Below are 18668 nucleotides of genomic sequence, written 5' to 3'. Positions count from 1 at the left end.
GCATGCGTAAGTTAAGTCTCTTTGTAAAGCTGTATAAAGTCCAGATTTCGTAGCCACACCTTTGTGGTGCCGGGAGGCTCCCATAGACTCCATAGACGGGAAGTAATCACCATGCTGCCAAGCCCTACGTGCTCTTTAATGAACAAAAGAGAAGTGCGGAAGCTTCCGCTGCAGTCGAAATTATAGCACAGAAGACGTTTGAGCAGTCAGAGGATATAATAAGGCGACGTTTAAGTAAGAATATTCTTGTCAATGTCAATCTTTTAAGCACTTTATAAGATAATAGTGCTTTTATTAATTGTAGGATATTCAAAGCTGCTTAAATGTTTCTCTGATTGGTTACTTTCGTTTTCTAAACGTGTTCGGTTTGTGCCTTTGTTATTGTCGGTTTGGTTTCGTTCACATTTCAGACTAATGTGTGAAGATATGCCATTTATGATCTTTAAAATAGCTACAATGAATCCCTTCAGTTTCCCAGGGTAGCCGCTACATTGCTAAAGTATTCGCGTTTCCCACAGATTGGCTGCAATTATGGCCACCACAGATCCTGTGTATAACACGACAACAACCACGACTCAGGACGCGAAATCTAGAAAATGGTTCGTCGTACCGTCGGCCCACCTGGACAAAATCAGATTCTTTATAAAGGTTTTGGAAGTGGTAAGTGGCATGCCCATTTTGCTTTACGTTTGTGTCGTTGAGGAGGCGATTATCCGCTGCTTGCCGAGCTTTAAGCATTAGCACATATCAACACAGTCTGTACGTATGTGGCGAAACAGCGAAGTGGCGTTCGTGACCTTTATATTTATCCTAAGCTTGTCTGTGACCGTTTGCTCGCTTATTCGTTGCTGTCAGTTTATGTAATTACTTTCATTAGCGTATTTATAAAATCTTGTGAGCTTTGATATATTGAAGTCCATGAATGCTATAAAAACCAAGCAACCAAACAAACAACCCCCCCCCCCCCCCCCCCCAAAAAAAACTAGAATTATCCGAAAAATTCAGGTATGTTGGACAGAATCCGCCAGAATTCCAGGTATTGCTATGGTATGGTATTACTGGTATTACCAGTATCCTGGTGTGGAAGGTGTCGTTATTGACACTTTCTGTGTAACCCTCATCACAGTCCAGCACGCAGCAGGCTACTAGTTAAGCAGGAATATTCTCCATATTAGATCCCTTGAGTTCTGCAAGGACCCCTTGCTTTTTGGAAAGTTTTACTTGATTTTCTTGATTGGAGGTACTTGATTTGGCTGATGTGTCTCCCGTCACTTGTCCATCTTGGAAATGGTGTCAACTGTCCTGCTAAGGAATAGACAGCATGCCTGTCTATTCAGAAAACTTTTGTAATATTTAATATTTTGTTCTTTTGGAGGCACATAGGATAGACACACAAACAGGGCAGTGATGGCTCAGTGGTTAAGGTGCTTGACTAGTAAAGTTGCCAGTTCAAGCCCCAGCACCACCAGGTTGGCACTGTTGGGCTCCTGAGCAAGGCCCTTAACCCTCAGTTGCTCAAGTTGTGTTCTCTCAGAATTGTAAGTTGCTTGGGATAAAAAGTATCATATATTGACACAAATCAATTAAAGATTCAGTGCCTTTGTGTAGTGTGGCTATCTTTACAAGGGGCATTTAAAAAATTTTTTTTTTTTATATTTATGGGCTCATTGTAAAAAAAAAAAAAAACTTGAACTATCAGTAATGCCCTATTGTACAATTTGTATGTTATGCACTGTTAACTCATTTATAAATAGCATATGAATCCCTGTTTGAATCCATCTTTACCTGGAAGGATGAATAAATATTTGTTACACTAAGTATTTGACTAGGGACTTTTGGTTATTACTGCTGTAATGTGTCATGCAACTTCCACTTAATTTTTGTATTTGTGGTCATATGCTTGGGGTAATTTAAGAGTGTATACCTAGTTTCAATGAAATGTTATATAACTTGCAATCATTTTGAAATGCCAGTTTTCTTTGTTTTTTTGGCTTCTATTTTCACCTTAGCTCATGAAGGAGCGTCCTTGCCCACATAGGTTGTTATTATCCTGTAACCTCATTTAAAAATTTATTAGCACTTGGTTGTATTGCACGAAAGCTTCAATGCCAGAAGCAACTCTAGGAGCGTCACTAATACTGCAGCCCTGTGAGTGCTACGAATTAAAAGAAAAGGGCACTGGGTCATTGTCATAGCTGTTGTGTTTGAACAAATGCTAAAATGACATGTCAGCTGAATGATACATTTTGTAGTAAGTATAGCAACATTTGGGGGGAAAAAACAAACAAATTGGATAATAGAGTCTAACAGCTTTTGGTGCAGGAGGTTCCCTAGCGATGGGTAGATTTGGGAGCCATTATAGTATCTGTGTCTCATGCATCTCATGGATACTGCATGTGGAAAATCCCTGGCCCCCCCCCCCCCCCCCCCCTCCCTCCCTCCCCTCCCCTCATCCAGACATGTTAGCAGTGTTGATACCTTGGTATTTCCCACTTGAAAATTCACAGATCATTTTCTGTAGGGAAACTGGTTTGCTAACAGTAACATGTGACAGTGAAGCTGCTAGTAGGTCTTGATCAGACTTGGCCTGAGGCAGTTCTGGGTTGGTTCTCTCGCACTATTAGAGTTGTTGGACTGAAGGCCTACAGCTAGGAACCACAAGACCTTACTATTACTAAGAAGTATTGAATGGGTACAAAACACTACTTTCTGTCCATTACTTTTTCAAAGATGCAAAACAACTTGATTACCCCAGTCATTTTAGGGATTTTATTATTATTTTTTAATTTTGTATTTGAGAGGAAGTCCTGTCCAAACTATTGCCCTATAATGTCTTTTGTTGCATACAGCATTGGCTTATCAGTCTGTGCTCATTCATCCATTGAGAGAGAAACAGACAAATGATCATGGGTTCCTGAGAAGGTGTTTGCGGTTAACACAGGTGCACTGTATGGTGACTGAAATCTCCAGTTGGCTGCTTTCCCTTGTACTGAGCCCTGCAGGATGGAGTTAAGGATTCTGGAATTGACCTGGCTACTCCCTTTGATTGCTGAGGAAGTTGCACAAGCCAGCTCCGTTCCTGCCTGAGTCTAGTGAGCTCAGCAAGAGCCTTTGTATGAGGCCCAGAAGTGGACCTCAGTGTTACCTTCAGTCCAACAGACTTGGACATTTCCAGCTGCTATAGACTCCTCCAGCTCAAACCTTACAACATTCTTTATATTACACACATTTTATCCACTCCTTTGCATCTAGATTTGAAGGCTTAAATAATAAGGGAGTAGTTTAAATAATGAGTGAGTAGTATTGGTTAAGTCACATTGTTTCCCTGCTGATTGTAACCATGTGCATGGTCACAGCATTAGGACAGAAGGTAGCACAGATGATATTGTTCATTCTGGATAACAGATAAGAAGCATTGCAGCCTTTTTATCATAGGCCTTCCACTCTACTCACTATGGTATGATAGAAACCTGGCTTCTACTCTTAAGTGCTACACTAGTTCTTGTATTTAAAGTTTATGTGAACAGTCTTTTTCCCATTGTAACGACCATCGACTGCCATGCTAAATTCAGGGAAAACCAAATTACTTAAATATCTTTTGCTGTGAAATGCCTATAAATTCATAGCCAGTGTTAACTGGGCCAAAGAATACACAGACAGGTTTGTTAATGGCCCTTGTGTTTCTCACTGTTTGGGTGTGTTTTAGTTTGTCAGACCCTCCAGTAAGGAATACAATCATCAGTCTCTGGGGTCTGTTGGAGGAATGCATTGTTGGAAAGTTGTTTGGTTAAACATTTAGTTCCTTGGATTAGCTTAAACCACACACACACACACTGTGTGTGTGTGCGCGTGTAAGCATGCATGTGATCAGGCTTACAGTGAAGATATTGGGTGCTCTTGGTTACTGATGTTGTTTGTAAGGCCTGTGCCCAAAAAGTTCACCAAAATCACTGTGATGCTCAGTTCTTTTTTTAAAAAAGAAAGAAAGAATGAATACTCATAGTGCTGCTCGCACTGCTGCTTAATGCTGTCTTCTGCGTTGTGGCGGTGTTGCCCTTTCCTTGGGTTCTAGGAACTAAGTTCTAGGAACCCAAAAATTATTTTGGGTTCTCTTGTTTGTGATGTTATCCCTAGTGAGTGTCATTACTATGCGTATGTGATTCTTGGATCCCCCAATATCTCTTGCCCTGTGCTTCTAAAAATCATATTTTTTATTTCTTCCCTGCTGGGATTTGTTTTGTTTGTTTGTGTGTGTGTGATTACAACCTTCGTGAAATCAAAAGCAGCTACATCCTGCTTGTCAGAGGAAGCCACCAAAAAGTTATTTTTCAGGCTTACAAGATGATAAAACTGCTTTGACAAGGCTGGTGAATCAAAACCAGGAATGAAGCAACACATTGATGCATGTTTCTGTCTGTATATTCTCAGTGGATCATTGATCCTAGCCTACTGAGCTACAGTTAGCTAAATATGTAATGTAATAAAATGTAATAAAAACTCTAAGTAAACTTCCAGGGGGTGGTGTGTGAACATGCACACAAAAACGAATACATCAGTCACAAGTCACAAAAACGCACAGCAATGAGGTCATAAAAGTAGAAGATAAAAATGTTAATCTAGCAGGAATATGATGTCCAATTGTTTTATGATCTCATTTTAGAATGTAGGAAGGAAGAGTTTTGCTTAGTTGGTCTTGTGTCCAGGAGCCTCATCACCCTGTGGAGCTGGATCACTGGCTTCCCTGGATGGTATGGGCAAATTAACCAGAGGACTACCTATTGCAGTGTGCATGCCCAGAGCACTATTAAAGATTGCAGACATCTTGCAGTCACATGTTTGTGCTTTAACACATTTACCCTTCTGTTTTTTTTAGGTAGTTTGCTTGTCCACAAACATCCTCCCAGTCTTTTCTTATCCATTTGTTATCAGTATAAAGCTTTAAAGACTAAGATTAATTCCTTACTTCAACTGAAAATTGCATCCAAATTTTTCTGTTAAATATCTGAGCTTATAGTGCCACCTAGTTGTGTTAGAGTAGATGCATTCCTTTAAGAAGAGTCTTGTCTGTTGTGTATAGTGCTGTGCTATTCTGTGTTTTGTCCATATTCCTGCATCATGGTATTTTACGAAGGCTGTTCTTTGTTTTGTGGTGTGTTTGGTATATGTCATGGACTCTTAGGCTATGCCCTCTCTCATCAGCTCCTCTCCCTTGTGGCCTTCACTCTCGAGGAATTGGTGACCAGCTGCACGTCATGTACTGCCCTTTACTTCTTTGAGTTCGTCAGCTGCACAGCTTTCCTCTTCACCTTCCTTCTTCTCACCCTCCTCGCCACAACGTTGCACCAGCGAGTCGGCATCAGCTGCTGGCCCCAGTTGGTGAGATCCTATAGATTATTTTTCATTAAATGTCAGGGAGCGCATGAGCTGATGCAGAGCTGATTCAGGTCTCTGTGAAAGAAGTAGATCCCACTCTTGATTAAATTTAGGCCTAGATTAAATGTTTCATGGTAGAATTACGCACAAGTGAGGAAGCAGGAGGGGAAGCTGTACTCGCTGCTAGCTCATGGCTCTTCTGTTTCTCATGCAGGACTGTGGATACACAGCTTTAATCATGGCTTTCTTCCTCATCTCCTCGATCACCTTTGCAGCGCAAAATGGCGAGACAAACAAGGAGAAGGCAGCTGTGGTAAGATAACCCACTGCACATCGATTAGGACATTGGAGCTTAGCGAACGGGGCAAGATGGGAGACTGCACCTTAGGTAACTAGACAGGATCAGTGACTGGAACATAGCTAATGGGGCAGGATGGGAGACTGGAGCTTAGGTAACTGGACAGGATGAGAGACTGGATTTTAGCTAATGGGGCAGGATGGGAGACTGGAGCTTTCTGCTCCAAAATGAGCAGAAAATGTCCTGAAAGAAGCTGCCAAATGCAGCGTACTAAGATGTAAGTATAAGATTATTAGTGCCATTCAAAATGTCATTCTTCTAACTGTAAGTACAGCTATAAAGCATTAAGTGCAGTGATTTGTTGTTGTTTTGGAATTATATTCTTGTAACTGCAGTTATGTGAGCAGGAAGAGGTGAGTCTTACACTGTGTTCTTTGCCTACATCTCAAACATAATAAATTTGATCCACGGTCAGGTTCAAGCACTGAGCTGCACTCAGCCAGTGACCGTTGTTGGGACTCAAGACTTCTTTTATTTGAATTTGTCCTGTAGGCCTTTGGCTTTCTTGCTTCTGGGGCCTTCCTGGTGGATGTGGCTGTCTTTGTCCAGACGAAGGGCTTTCCATGTTGGACCAGGAACGCACTGCCAACAGATGTCCCCACGTCGCCGGTGCCGGAGAGTGTGAAACTGAATGTCAATGGAGCTGACTAACACCACAGGAACCAGTGCAAACGATTCATCTGCCACTTCACTTTAAGCACATATACCCCTTGGACTGACCCACTGTACACCAGGTTGTTTGTTTGTTTGCAAAGCAAAGAGACCATGAAATTCAGACGTTAACTTCATTGACTCTTTGACTTGCATGAAATTGGACAAATTTTAACACTTATAACGGGACAATTTTTAAAAATCGTTGTCATTGCTCCTTAGACAAAAGAGGGACCTTGAAGTTGGGACCATGAAGTTCAGTCCTGTGCCTTTCTGGCTGTATAGAAATTCCTTAATGTATTTTATACTTCTCACAAAATCTAAAGCAATTTTTAGACCAAACAGTTTTTTATTCATTCAATTCATTGTCTTTTGGGGAGAAAATGTCCTCTATGAAAAACAGCCTGTGAAAACTGAATGTGTCATTACCAGCATGTGTAAGCCCTTCGATAGGGCTTTTAGAGCTGCTCAGAGCTGTAGCACCAATCATCTGTGCAGAAAAGCAATGGGCAGCTCAATAAAATGAGAGCCATTAAAAATGATGCAAAAACATCAAAAATAATATTCAATCTTTGCCCTTGTACAACAGGGCTAAATATTGCACTGTTTATAAATTTTGTTTGGTTTCATACTCAAGCATAATCATTTGTAATGTGACAATTTCAATGTTATGTTTTCTGAAAAAGTGATTTTAATCAACAACAAAATAGAGATTCACTCAAATGTTCAAATTTGTATTTTGCTGTTTATAATTTTGGGGCAAGGAGTGGCATGGGTGTACAGATTTTTAAAGGTTGATATTTTCTTATCTGAAATGAGCTTTGCATAGTTCACTTAGTGCCTTAAATAGATGAGTCTGATGCAGGTGTAATTTTGCAGTTGCCACTGTGATGCTGTGTGAGTCAACTTCAGTAGTTTAGCCTAGTACAGTTTTTGCTGTAAAAGAACCTTGTCTCGCCGGGCGACGAGCAGAGGGGAGTGTGTAGGCCTAGTCGTTCACTCATTTTAAATGCCCGGAGGAACAAATGGACTGCAATTCTCCAGAGACCGACCTTCCGATTTACATGAATGCCCTCCGAGTTCGGACGGTCCCATCTAGCGAAAACACCCCTCCCCTGTTCCCAGAAACCCTCCATTTCAAATTGACGTGCACCAAGTGCAAGTAATACATGCCCATCTATTTATGAGATGAGCCTCGAACCCCTATCATGAGATGAGCTTCTCAATTTATGTTTTGCCATAGGATGACTAGCATTGGGTTGCCCGTTATAACAAGTGTGAGGATTCATTCTGTTTATTATCTATATTTTGAATATGCCAATAAAATAACAAAAGATATCATTGCACACGCAGTGTGATTAAGTTCTGGCCTTGCTGCAAGACTCGCTGCTAAGCCTGCCACAGCCACTATGTGTCGTCCCCCCCCCCGAAAAAAACAATTTTAATAATTCATTAAAATCCATTTTGTGGCCTCTACTATTAAAGCCAGTAGTGGCCACTTTCCACGTTAGATTTATATTTATGGGTTTTAGCAGATGCTCTTATCCTGAGTGACTTACAGAAGCAATTTGCTACTTAAAGTATCCTTAGGTAGCACAAATAGGTTAGTCCAAAAATACCCTAAACTGAGACACTGTCACAATTAAATGACAGTGCTGAAACCTGGACTGAGTTTTAATACAATATTACAGAATACAAAAGAATTTGAGCCATTAGTGTTTCATGGGTAGCTATGAAAGTATTATGTGTGATAAGTTCCAGTGATGCAGTAACAAGTGTAATGCTTCTCTAAATCCCTATTAATTATTAATAGAGATGGTTATATAGCACATATAGGTGCAATTGTTCTACTTCTGGTAAAACACAAAATAAGGCATAAAACTGGCATTTGAAAAATAAAAGAGTATGACAGCAGGTATACAGACAGGCTAGCATTTTGAGGGTTTCCTAATATTTCTGGGAACTATAACTTTTGGTCAAGCCTCATGTTATGAAAATAAACACTTTCAATAACTCCAACGCTTTCTCCAAGGAAAACCTACAAGACAATGACTCAGATTGGACGCTAGAGGTCACTGTCACTCCGGTTAAGACGTTGAGCGGGTGACGGTAGCTCCCATTGCTGGTAGCGCACTAGAAAGTAATCCTAACCAGTGATGTGTTTCAGGAAAGAAAGGGATAGGCGCACGATGCGCTTATAGTGAGAGAGTAACATATACTAGGCTACCGGGGTTTGTCTGTTCCTCTATTTGCTACTCTACAGTTGAATGAGGATGGAGTTTCACTCCATGTATAGAGCATACGTTTGCGCACTTTGCTCAGTTTAATTCCATTCCACTAACTGAAAAAACGACTGCCTGGGATTATTATTCAAGTTTGTTGAAGGTGAGTGTAGGCTTGTCTTTTACCCTGTATGAACCCTGTTTATATATATATATATATAAAAAATATTTGCAACACGTATAGCTATAAAAGAAAAGAGGGCAAACTATATTCTACTTAGTTGGAATAATTCGAAATGTTTTTTTCTTGCTATGAGGCGTTTGATCGAATGTTTGAAGGCAAATGTGTGTGTGTGAGAAGTGGATAAGACTGCTTATCTGAGACAAAATAACTGGTTTGTAAAGGTGCTTGTGTGACATTGCAAAACATTTACATTCACAGGATTCGTTGTCACAAGGTATATTGAATTCCTCAAACCCTGCCTAATGGCCTTAAGGACCCGTGTCAGGTGTTACACACCTTTCCGTACAGTTCATTCAAGTTCGTCCTGCAATATTTTGGTATTTCAATGATATTGGCATAGTCAACTATTACTTAAATATAATGAGACTAATGTTTATTCTTCTCCTCCTTATAACCAGGCTCTCAAACTAATCTCCCACTAATACATTTAATCACGTGTTCTAACATTAAACTAATTATAAGGCAACAACGTATTTATGTACTTGGTTTTTAAAATTAGAGTTGGAATGGGAAGTTTTTGCTTGGTCAGATGAGGACCCGTAGACTACGGTTGTTGTGGCGATTGAAAGCGAGTGATCATAAGTGATTATTGGGTGTCTAACGGGTGGAATTCATTCCGAGAGTGTTATAAAAAATAATTAATAATACTCACAGTCAAACAGAGGCAGCTAGGCCTTTCAATTCCTTAAATGAGCCCAGAGTTTTCGGCGCTATAACTTTGGGTTAGGCCACCTGCAGTTTTAAAGTTTCAAGCCCAGTTAACATATCGATCTTTGACAATCATCACAATTACCACAAACAAGTCACTTTGTTAGGCTACATAGACATACGTAGCTTATCCTGACTCTCAATTACTTACAATGGGAGATCAGCTGAGACGATCATAATTTGTCGAATACCTGCTCAAGCTCACTGAACACTGTATTGTTTTACCTTTGTGCTTATCTCATTACCTAGTTTTAGGTTTGACTGGGCTTCTGTGCCACGCGCTTCTGACCCTTCTTTTTTTTTTTTTTTGCCTATTCATTCAAGCTTCCTCTAATTATTCAGCCCCCCCAAAATAACGAGCTGCCTGTTTGAAAAGGTGGCCGCAGCCTTGTTAGCGTCCTCGTGTAAAAATGGAGTGACCAATGAAATCACATCCAAGTGAGAACTAGCTTGCTTGTGGTTAACTAGATATGAGACTAATGAGGTGGGCTGACTTTTGAGTTGCTGTAAAATCCACTTAATCTCCTTTCTTTTACAGGAAAATGAGTTCTGCGGTAACGCAGACTTAATCATGAAACGTTGACAGATTTCTGATCAGATTCAGAATCTTTATTTGCCAAGAATGTACAAGGAATTTCTCTTGGTGCAGGTTTCAAACATAGAATTTGATCAAACAAATATTGACTATAGACCTGGCATTGTCTTCTGATGGGGTTTCTTTCTCTTTTTTAGCTTGGTATGAGAGATTTAGTTAGATATGACATATTGTCCCACTGAGATGGTAAAACATTATTATGCCATCAGATAATAAAGAGTACCACTGTGTTTATGTCAGAAATGATTGATTTCAAAATGTGCAATGTACACATTACTTTCTGTAATTGTAATTCATTTCTGCATTTTGGGATTGTCGAGGACAATTGTTTCCCTTATGTCTGCATCATGAAACGGTATTGTCTGGTCCATGCCTCTGATCTCTAATCGAAAAATAATCAAAGCCCAGAGACCAGAGGCATTGGACCCACAGAAGTGATTAACAGAGGGGGAAGCGCCGGTGCGAGGTCCGCCCCCGTACGCCGGCCCATTCATCATATGCTGGGGAATCATTGCAGCCTCTCCTTTGTGTTCAGAACCAAACATACCAAACAGTGCTGTCCACCCGGAGCTGTAAACTCTGCTGCTGGTGCTGTGGGGCTCTGTCCTGTTCAACAGGGCAGAATGCACATGGCTTCATCAATTCCAATAATTTGCACCAGTTAAAAGTAAAGTTTAACCGAAATTCTGAAATCATCAATAATGAGGCAAAGCCCTTAGTAGTTGTAGTGAGCACCATATTAAGTTAACTTTCAACCGGTGTTAGCCATGTTAGCCATGTTTAAGGGGGCACAAATGATAACTAAATGATAAATAACTGTTAAGGATCTCTTCCTGATAGGGTATATGTTTTCTTTACTCTCCTTTAAACTCTATGGCCATTTAAACCTTTAATGCCTATGATAAGTGCCCTTGAGAACAAATGTGTGTGAGTGTGTGTGTGTATGGTTTGAGGTTGTGCAGGCAGGTGTAAGTCAGGCAGCCAGAGAAGTGCTGTGATATTATGCTATGGTAGTGGGAGAATAGAGTCAGTAAAATTCCTGAAGGAGAGGCTAATGGCGTCATGAGGAGATCTGATTAGGCCACAGTGCCAGTCCCCTGTGGAGACCCACACAATATCATACAAAAAGACCCACGAGGCAAGAACTCAGCACACAGGAGGTTTTTATGACAATGATTTGGAGGACCTTATTTTTTTTTGCTGTTCTACCGAGTCAGTGATGTGGATTATTTTTTTGCAGGATTGTTTCAGGTAGACTAACATTTTAGGTCATATCTCTTTGTTTTATGGACTACTTCATCTTTATGAACTTTTCATATCACTCTCAGACCTCTGACTCTTTCAATCCTCAGGTTGCTCTGCTCCGTGGTCAAAATTACGCATGTGATTTTAAAGAGAAAACATTGCATGTTCATTCACTGTTACTGGGAAATGGAAACTTTTGATGGACACTGAGCACATGTGGTGTTCAATCAGATGGACAATAATATGGAACAAGTCGGTCTTAATTAAGCATGTTAATTTAGTCCTAAAAACATGTCTGCAGATACATGGGTGTCACACGTTGTCTCTGTTGTTCCAGATGATGGTGAGCTTACAGGTCACTTTCTCGTCTGAGGTTTTGGTTGTGTGGTACTATCCCAGACATCTCTTTCTCAATGTCTCCTGGTGACGGACATCTGGGGCACGTCGCTCTGGGTAGCAGGACAAGATGTAATTATTCAGGCTTGTGGGCTGCACAGTGATTGACTTGTATGGCATAATTGACTTTTTCATGAGGAGGGGCGGTGCTGACATCGCTGTTCTCTCGCTGCTCATTGTAAGGTGTCTCTGGAGGTGCAAAAAAGGCTGAGGAGCTCATAATTACGCCAGCTCATTCTGCAGATTTGGTAGGTGCACTCTGGGAAAATGAGGGCATTGCCTTTTGGGTGTCTGTGCAATGGATTGTCAGAAAGACTCCACTTGCTATGCAGTGAAACTTTCTCTGCTCGGTCTTCTGCTCGCTGTAGTGGTCACAGATTAGAGGGATCAGCAGTGTGGAAAGGCTGGCCAAGGTAGGCTTCGCCATGGAAAATTGAGGGATCAGCTCATTTTAACGCTCCAGGAAGCTGCGTGCTACTTATCTCTGAACCCAAACCCCCTGCAGGTCTCCCAGCTCTGCCACAATCCCTTTCCGATGGCTCCCCCTTCCAAAACATGAAGCTGTTGTTCGCTGTCTTGTTTCCTGATTATGTACTGACAGCTAATTACTGCGGGAAACACAGGCTCCACAGGCAGGATGCACGCTGAGCATCTCCATGTGCGCTCCTGCTGTGCTGTTGCCCCAGAGGCTAGAGTTACTTCTCATCTCCTCACCGCAGGCGGGAGGCAGAGGGAGTGTTAGCTGCTGAGACGAGGCCTAACCACACGCACGTCCCCATCAGCTCTGGCTCCATGATCTGTCTCCGAAGAATAACTCTCTCTCAAGGCCTCCTCTCCACGACAGCTGGAAGCTCTCATCCCTCACCCAGAGTGTAGGGACAGCCAGCTCTCTGGCTTGTTCTCTTCTCGGCCTAGCCGACGTGTTATCATATTTAATGAGCATGCACTCATGTGCTTATGTTTGATTTGACCACACAAAGAAATCAAAGGCAGGGTGAAGAGTATGGGGGGGGGGGGGGGGCAAGAGGTTGTGTTTTTGGTTCCTGTGCTGAAGAGCCATACCATTGCACTGGTCAGTGTTCTTCCTGCTTTGATATGTTTTCAAATTTCTGGTTCAGCTGGTTCATAACTTCTGCAGTATCTTTCTTGGTTTACACAATGACTGAATAATCAATAACTGTTGATTTTGCTGACAGTAATGGCATCAGTGGTTTCCCTGGCCAGTAAAGAAGTGGGTTTACTACAAATAATGCAAACAGGCAATAGTGCAAGTCTACAGAAAGCCGAATATATGACAGGAAGAATAGCTAACAGCAAATACAGCTCTACAGAATTGCTGCCCACAGGTGGCATTTTTCCAGAAGTAAAGTTACATTACTCTTCCCTCAGTGAGTAGTACTTTAGTGTTCTGATTTATTTATGAAAGCACGACCGACCATATACAGTGCACTACACTAGACTCACATAGATGAGTCTTGTACCATGGACAAATCTGCAAAGTTGATTTTATGTTATGCTTTATATACGATAGTTTTGTGCAGATTATGAAAACTGAGTAACCACTACAGCAACTGTCAGTATCCTGAGTTAAATGACATTTCAACCTGATTTCATAAAGTGTAATAACAGCTTGATAATGTGCTAACTATTAAGAATAAGCCAGACCCAAATGGTACAGTGAAACAGTTCTACACAAATGGCGCACCAATAGGAGAATACACAAACCAGAAAAGAGCGACACTGAAGGGAGCTGCTCACTCTCATTCGGTGCTGTTCTTACACACACTCACACACACATGCACGTGGACAAACCCACTCACAAATCCCCACTGATTTAACGTTGTTCTGAAAATATTTCAGTATATTGTAAGTGCAAGTAAATAAATGAAACTCTGTCTTGACTGTATGTCAGTGGTATAGATTCAGATTCAGATTCAGATTCAGATCAAATCATTCTGTCACAGTTTTATTTCTAGAGGGGTCTCAGCTGTACACTGCTCACATTGTTTCTGTTTCAAGTGGAGTGCTAGTGTGATATTTTCCACAGGGAGGCGAACAATATGGGAACATCAGCCTGCAGCATTTAAGAAAGCACAGCTAAACAGTGAGGCTTACACACACACACAGAGCATGAGGAAATGCTCACCTCTGTCTTGTTGGCCGTGATGTGAAGTATATAGGGTTGTCATCTGTCAGCATGCAGCTGCTGGAAAGATAGATGATTATGGCCCAGTCAGGAATTGTACTTTGATTGAGCTGTAGCAGTCTAGGAGTAAGCAGTACAATAATTGTGATGGCATACACAATAGAGCTAGTGTAAATGCCTCCACTGAATCAATTCCAGGTATTCCTGCGAGATGATAAACTCATTTCTCATGTGAACAATATCCATAGACATTGTTTACTGAAATCTGACACCAGGACTGTGGACTGTCTAGAAGTGAATTTAACTAACACAGAGCTTTCAGTGCATTTTTTTCAGGGGTTCTACCTATTACTCTCGGTCTTGTTCTCTTTCAGTCTCTCATTTTCTTTCACTCTCTCCCTCTCTCTATCTGTCTCTTCCTATCTCCAGTCTTCTCTTCACCTCCCTCCCTATCTGTATCTCTCTCCTCACCTCTCACTGCTTATAGAGTTTTATCTCAGTCAGTTTGTTGTTACTTGTTATTTTTCCTCATCAGCTCATATTTGCCTCATCCATTCATCTAAATTCGCCCAGGCCTTCTCAGCGAGGGAGTGTTTGATCCTGACACGTGCTCTGCATGTCTCAGGGGCGCATGTCTTCTCCAGAGGCAGAATCATATGGGAAAACTGGGTGAAGGGGTTTGCTGCCAAGCCAATTATTCTTTCTTTTGCCTTAATGAAAAAGTTGCTTCTGTTCCCATATCATGTAACCACGCCTCTTTGTTTCATCGCTGCACTGCATGACTGAAATATGACTTATTATACTGGAGACAAATTCCTGTATTTTCTTTTATTGCTCATACTTTTTGTGTCAAAGGTTTGGCCTAAAGCTTATTTCTCTTTGCAAGATTTTCAGATAAATTGCAATCCGGGACTAAATATTGTGACAAACAATCTTTCACCAGTGTTCGTCCTTTCAGATCAAAATCGATCTTTCCCCGTTCTGCTTTTCAGCGTTAGTTCAGCATCAGCGACAAAAACATGAATGACATCTACGAGTCGGCTGCCACCTCGCTGGGCCTGTTCAGCAGTCCGTGTCTGACCAAGGTGGAGCTGCGTGTAGCCTGTAAGGGAATCTCTGACCGTGATGCGCTGTCCAAGCCCGACCCCTGCGTGGTCCTCAAGATGCAGTCTCACGGCCAATGGCTGGAGGTCAGTTCATGCATTTATTTGTTTATTTATTTATGGGGGGTTGGGGCAAAGACCACACCTGAAACCCCTCCCACTTAGAAATTTAGTCTTAGCTCTTTTTACATGCAGAGTTGCTCATCTCAATAACATCAGCAGAAAGAGCCTCAGTGTGGACTTAGATATTGCTATAGTAGTGTTTCCCAGTGCTTGTTTTTGAGTAGCCACACCCACTTTTCCTTGCTCCTTGTACTCTTAACTCATTTCATCACTGTCTCAGCTAATTAACAGATGCCTCAGGAACTTAACATGGGTATGTTGTAATAGGATATAACAGGAGCAGGAAACACTGATTTCTAAAATCCTGGGTATTTTCCCTCTTTTGCTCTCAGCTTGCTCTGTTACCTACTGTGCTGGGCAGAGAAACCTTGTGCAGGACTGAGCTGTCTGCTGTCTGCACGGCATAGGTCTGCTGTTACACTGCCTGCTGCGTTCAGTAACAGTCTGTCTGGAGATGTGGCGCTTGTAAGCTTCAGGTGCCTGAAAACATGTTGGTGGATATGCATGCTTGTGCTGTGAGCATGCCAGTGTGTGTGTGTGTGTGTTTGTGTGTGTATTTGTAGGTTACATATGTTCTCTGTGAGATCTCACTGTCAGGTTGTGGGTCTTATGCCAGCCCGTCAGCATCAAGCTCTTCCCAGCACTATTTGCTCGATGTTAACTGTTTATAGAATGACTCCAGCTTGCAGTTACAGCTTGCTATGAATGGCTCTGCTGGAGGAAAACATGCTGAGATACTGTAAAAGGTTCCAATTTGAGCCTGGATGCTCTCTTTATTGGTGGGGAATTATTGGTGCCCTCCCCATCTTTCCCCATATTCTAGCAGAACTGTGTCTGGGCCATTGCATCATTTTCGGGCAATGCCACGGCGCAGTCCCCTGTACAGAGGCGGAAAGCGAACACACTGTTGTTAGCTAGCCCTGCAAACATTGTTGTCAAGCCAAATACAGACACAGTGCTTTGCTGCTGTGATCCAGCCCAGTGCAGAACAACAACATGACTGTTACTCTGGAGACCACCCCCTTACCTCTCCAAGGAGTAAGGGCTTGACAACAGACACAGCTAAAAATACAGCCTGCTACAGCTGTCACCCTGTCAAAATGGGTTCCAAAACAGCTGTGTGGTGTTAAAATATGCTAATTACATTGAGTTAGCAGCTGCTCATAAGGCAGCATTGTTCCATAAAAGTTCACCAGGAGGAGGTATTCTCTGTTCCTCTCAAAGAGATTGCTGAAGGTAATAGTCCAAACCCACGCATAACCTCCTGGCTTCTCAGCTATGTGTTGTTAGGGGTATGTACAGCTGTGACTCATTGTCAGTTTCAACTGTGTTTGAAATAAGAGAAATTTTGGAGATCATGCATGCTTACTTAGTGTGCCTGCACAAAGGGGGTTTACACAGCTGTGCCTTGTTTTGAACAACTCTTAACTGGATGAGAAAAAGCAGCCTCATCAAATGGATTTGACAAGGAAGAACACGCAGCAGCAGCAGAAGAAATTTGTGATGGCTATGTGCTTATTATCTGAAAAACAATCCACACCTGCAATTAAAGTCAGTTCCTGTTTATGTACAGCTGCTGTCAAACACTATACTCTGCAAAGAAGAAATCCAGCGCTTTAGTGGTGTGATGACATTGTCATCCTCAGACACACCTGCTCCTTAATGTATTCATAATTGAGTCACATTATATAAATGCGCTTCAAATCAATATTTCATACTTGGTTGTTCCTGTGAAACCACATGGCTAGCTTGCTTGAGGCTTGTAAAGATAAACTCTCTACCAGACTGTGCCTGCTGCCTTCTTCCCCGGGGAATGAGCCTGCTGTTAGTACCCGAGAACACCTGCTTAGACACTAGGGGTCACATAAGTCACTGGTTTTTGATTAAAGCTCCTTCTCATTGAAAGGTAACAAAAATGTAATGAATGATTCACTTTACAAATTCACTTTCTGATTTACAATGTGCATACAGAAGCACTTATTTTTCATTCTAAAAATGAAGGTTATGCATGAATGTACATATACGTGTGTGCATGTATATATATTCTGCCCTTTTTTACTGTGAAACAACATTTTTTTATAAGCCTTTGAGTTATTTGAAGTCTAAGCCTAAATGATTTAAAAGGTTTGATGGTTTATGTGGAGTCCTGTGAGGGGATCAATTTGTTGATTTTATTGCTTCTTTGTCTCACGCACCAGCACAGTTTGAGTCTTTGGTACACAGTTTGAGTCTTTGGTGCACAGTTTGAGTCTTTGGTGCACAGTTTGAGTCTTTGGTGCATAGTATTAGTCTTTGGCACACAGTTTGAGTCTTTGGTGCACAGTTTGAGTCTTTGGTGCACAGTTTGAGTCTTTGGTGCACAGTATTAGTCTTTGGTGCACAGTATTAGTCTTTGGTGCACACAGCTCTTTCCCAGTCTGCAGGTGCTGCACCAGGGAGGTCTAGTCCATGTTCTTGCAACACCTCTGCTAAGATACTGGATGGGAATTTCTGTGGGGTGTTTCACAGAGGGAGGATTTTTCATTTGGATTTGAATGTATGTATGTTTGCATATATGTATATATGTATATGTATGCTGCCTGCATCTTCAGCCTTCCTCTCCTCTAGGGAAATCTGAACATTGCTAGCAGCAAATGAATGAGAGTGTAACTACATAGCATGATTGTGAATGTTCACTGCTCATACTGCACAGTGCATTATATGATGGGGATAAAAAAACAACAACAACAACACACTTTGTTTTGTGCTTTTGTTTTATGTCAGATGTCTTGTTTACCATACGTTTCATTCAGGCTGTTTTCATGGAAGATGTCATCTTTAATTCCAGACTCTGCCTTTACCAGAGAAGAGATGAGTTTCCAAAACTAGTTAGATTAACTGTCAGTCATTTAGATGAAACAGGCACATACATCTGGCACCTCAAGGCAATGCACTGGAATTTCATCACACACACACACACACACACACACACACACACACACACACACACACACACACACACACACACAGGTTAGTATTGTGGTTGGGGGCACAACACAAACAAAATTTTGAAAAAGGAAAGTTAAAAGGGGATGGGGGAGGGGTGTGTGTCGTTCATTAAAATAAGTTTATTAAGTCTTAAATGCCGTAAATGTAAATGTTAACTTAAGGCTGAACTATCAGTTGAGTATTTGTTGCTCTTAACTGAAGTGTGATCAAAGTTAGCTTTAAAAACCAATATCAACTGATCACTGATAATAGGATTTAACATGGATGTAAACAACAAAAATTGTCAACCTTATAATTTTGTTCCTTCAGAACTTGAAATATTACAGTCTACATATGAAGACTATACATAAAAATTAACAGAGCAAGATCAGCACAGGAATAGCAGTTGGTATTGCAAATAAATAATAATAATAATAATAATAATAATAATAATAATAATATGAGTTTAGGCTTATAAATTTGTAATTTGTACTCTCATAGTAAGCGGGTGTACAACAATGCACCTTCTTACCACAA

General features: G+C 41.3%; 2 protein-coding genes across 3 annotated transcripts in view; both read left to right on the top strand.

Moving 5' to 3' along the window:
- Positions 1–100: 100 nt before the first annotated feature.
- On the top strand, positions 101–7720 carry cmtm6 (CKLF-like MARVEL transmembrane domain containing 6). The gene is made up of 5 exons (XM_027005392.2): positions 101–234; positions 519–660; positions 5200–5376; positions 5588–5686; positions 6224–7720. Exons 2-5 carry the CDS (start codon positions 532–534, stop codon positions 6380–6382), a joined length of 564 nt encoding a protein of 187 aa, XP_026861193.2. The 5' UTR covers positions 101–234; positions 519–531; the 3' UTR covers positions 6383–7720.
- Positions 7721–8560: 840 nt separating this feature from the next.
- The window catches only part of cpne4a (copine IVa), a 55021-nt gene continuing 44913 nt past the window's right edge, over positions 8561–18668 (top strand). For both annotated transcript variants that reach the window (XM_027005391.2, XM_027005390.2), the window contains exons 1-2: positions 8561–8767; positions 14931–15128. In XM_027005391.2, coding sequence (XP_026861192.1) covers positions 14958–15128 — 171 coding nt within the window. In that variant the 5' untranslated portion in view covers positions 8561–8767; positions 14931–14957. The remainder of the gene's footprint in view (positions 8768–14930; positions 15129–18668) is intronic.

This window comes from Electrophorus electricus, chromosome 5 (genome assembly GCF_013358815.1).
Source record: "Electrophorus electricus isolate fEleEle1 chromosome 5, fEleEle1.pri, whole genome shotgun sequence".
Classification (NCBI taxonomy): Eukaryota; Metazoa; Chordata; class Actinopteri; order Gymnotiformes; family Gymnotidae; genus Electrophorus; species Electrophorus electricus.
The sequence above is the reverse complement of the archived record's forward strand: the minus strand, read 5'-3'. Positions and strand labels throughout refer to the sequence as shown.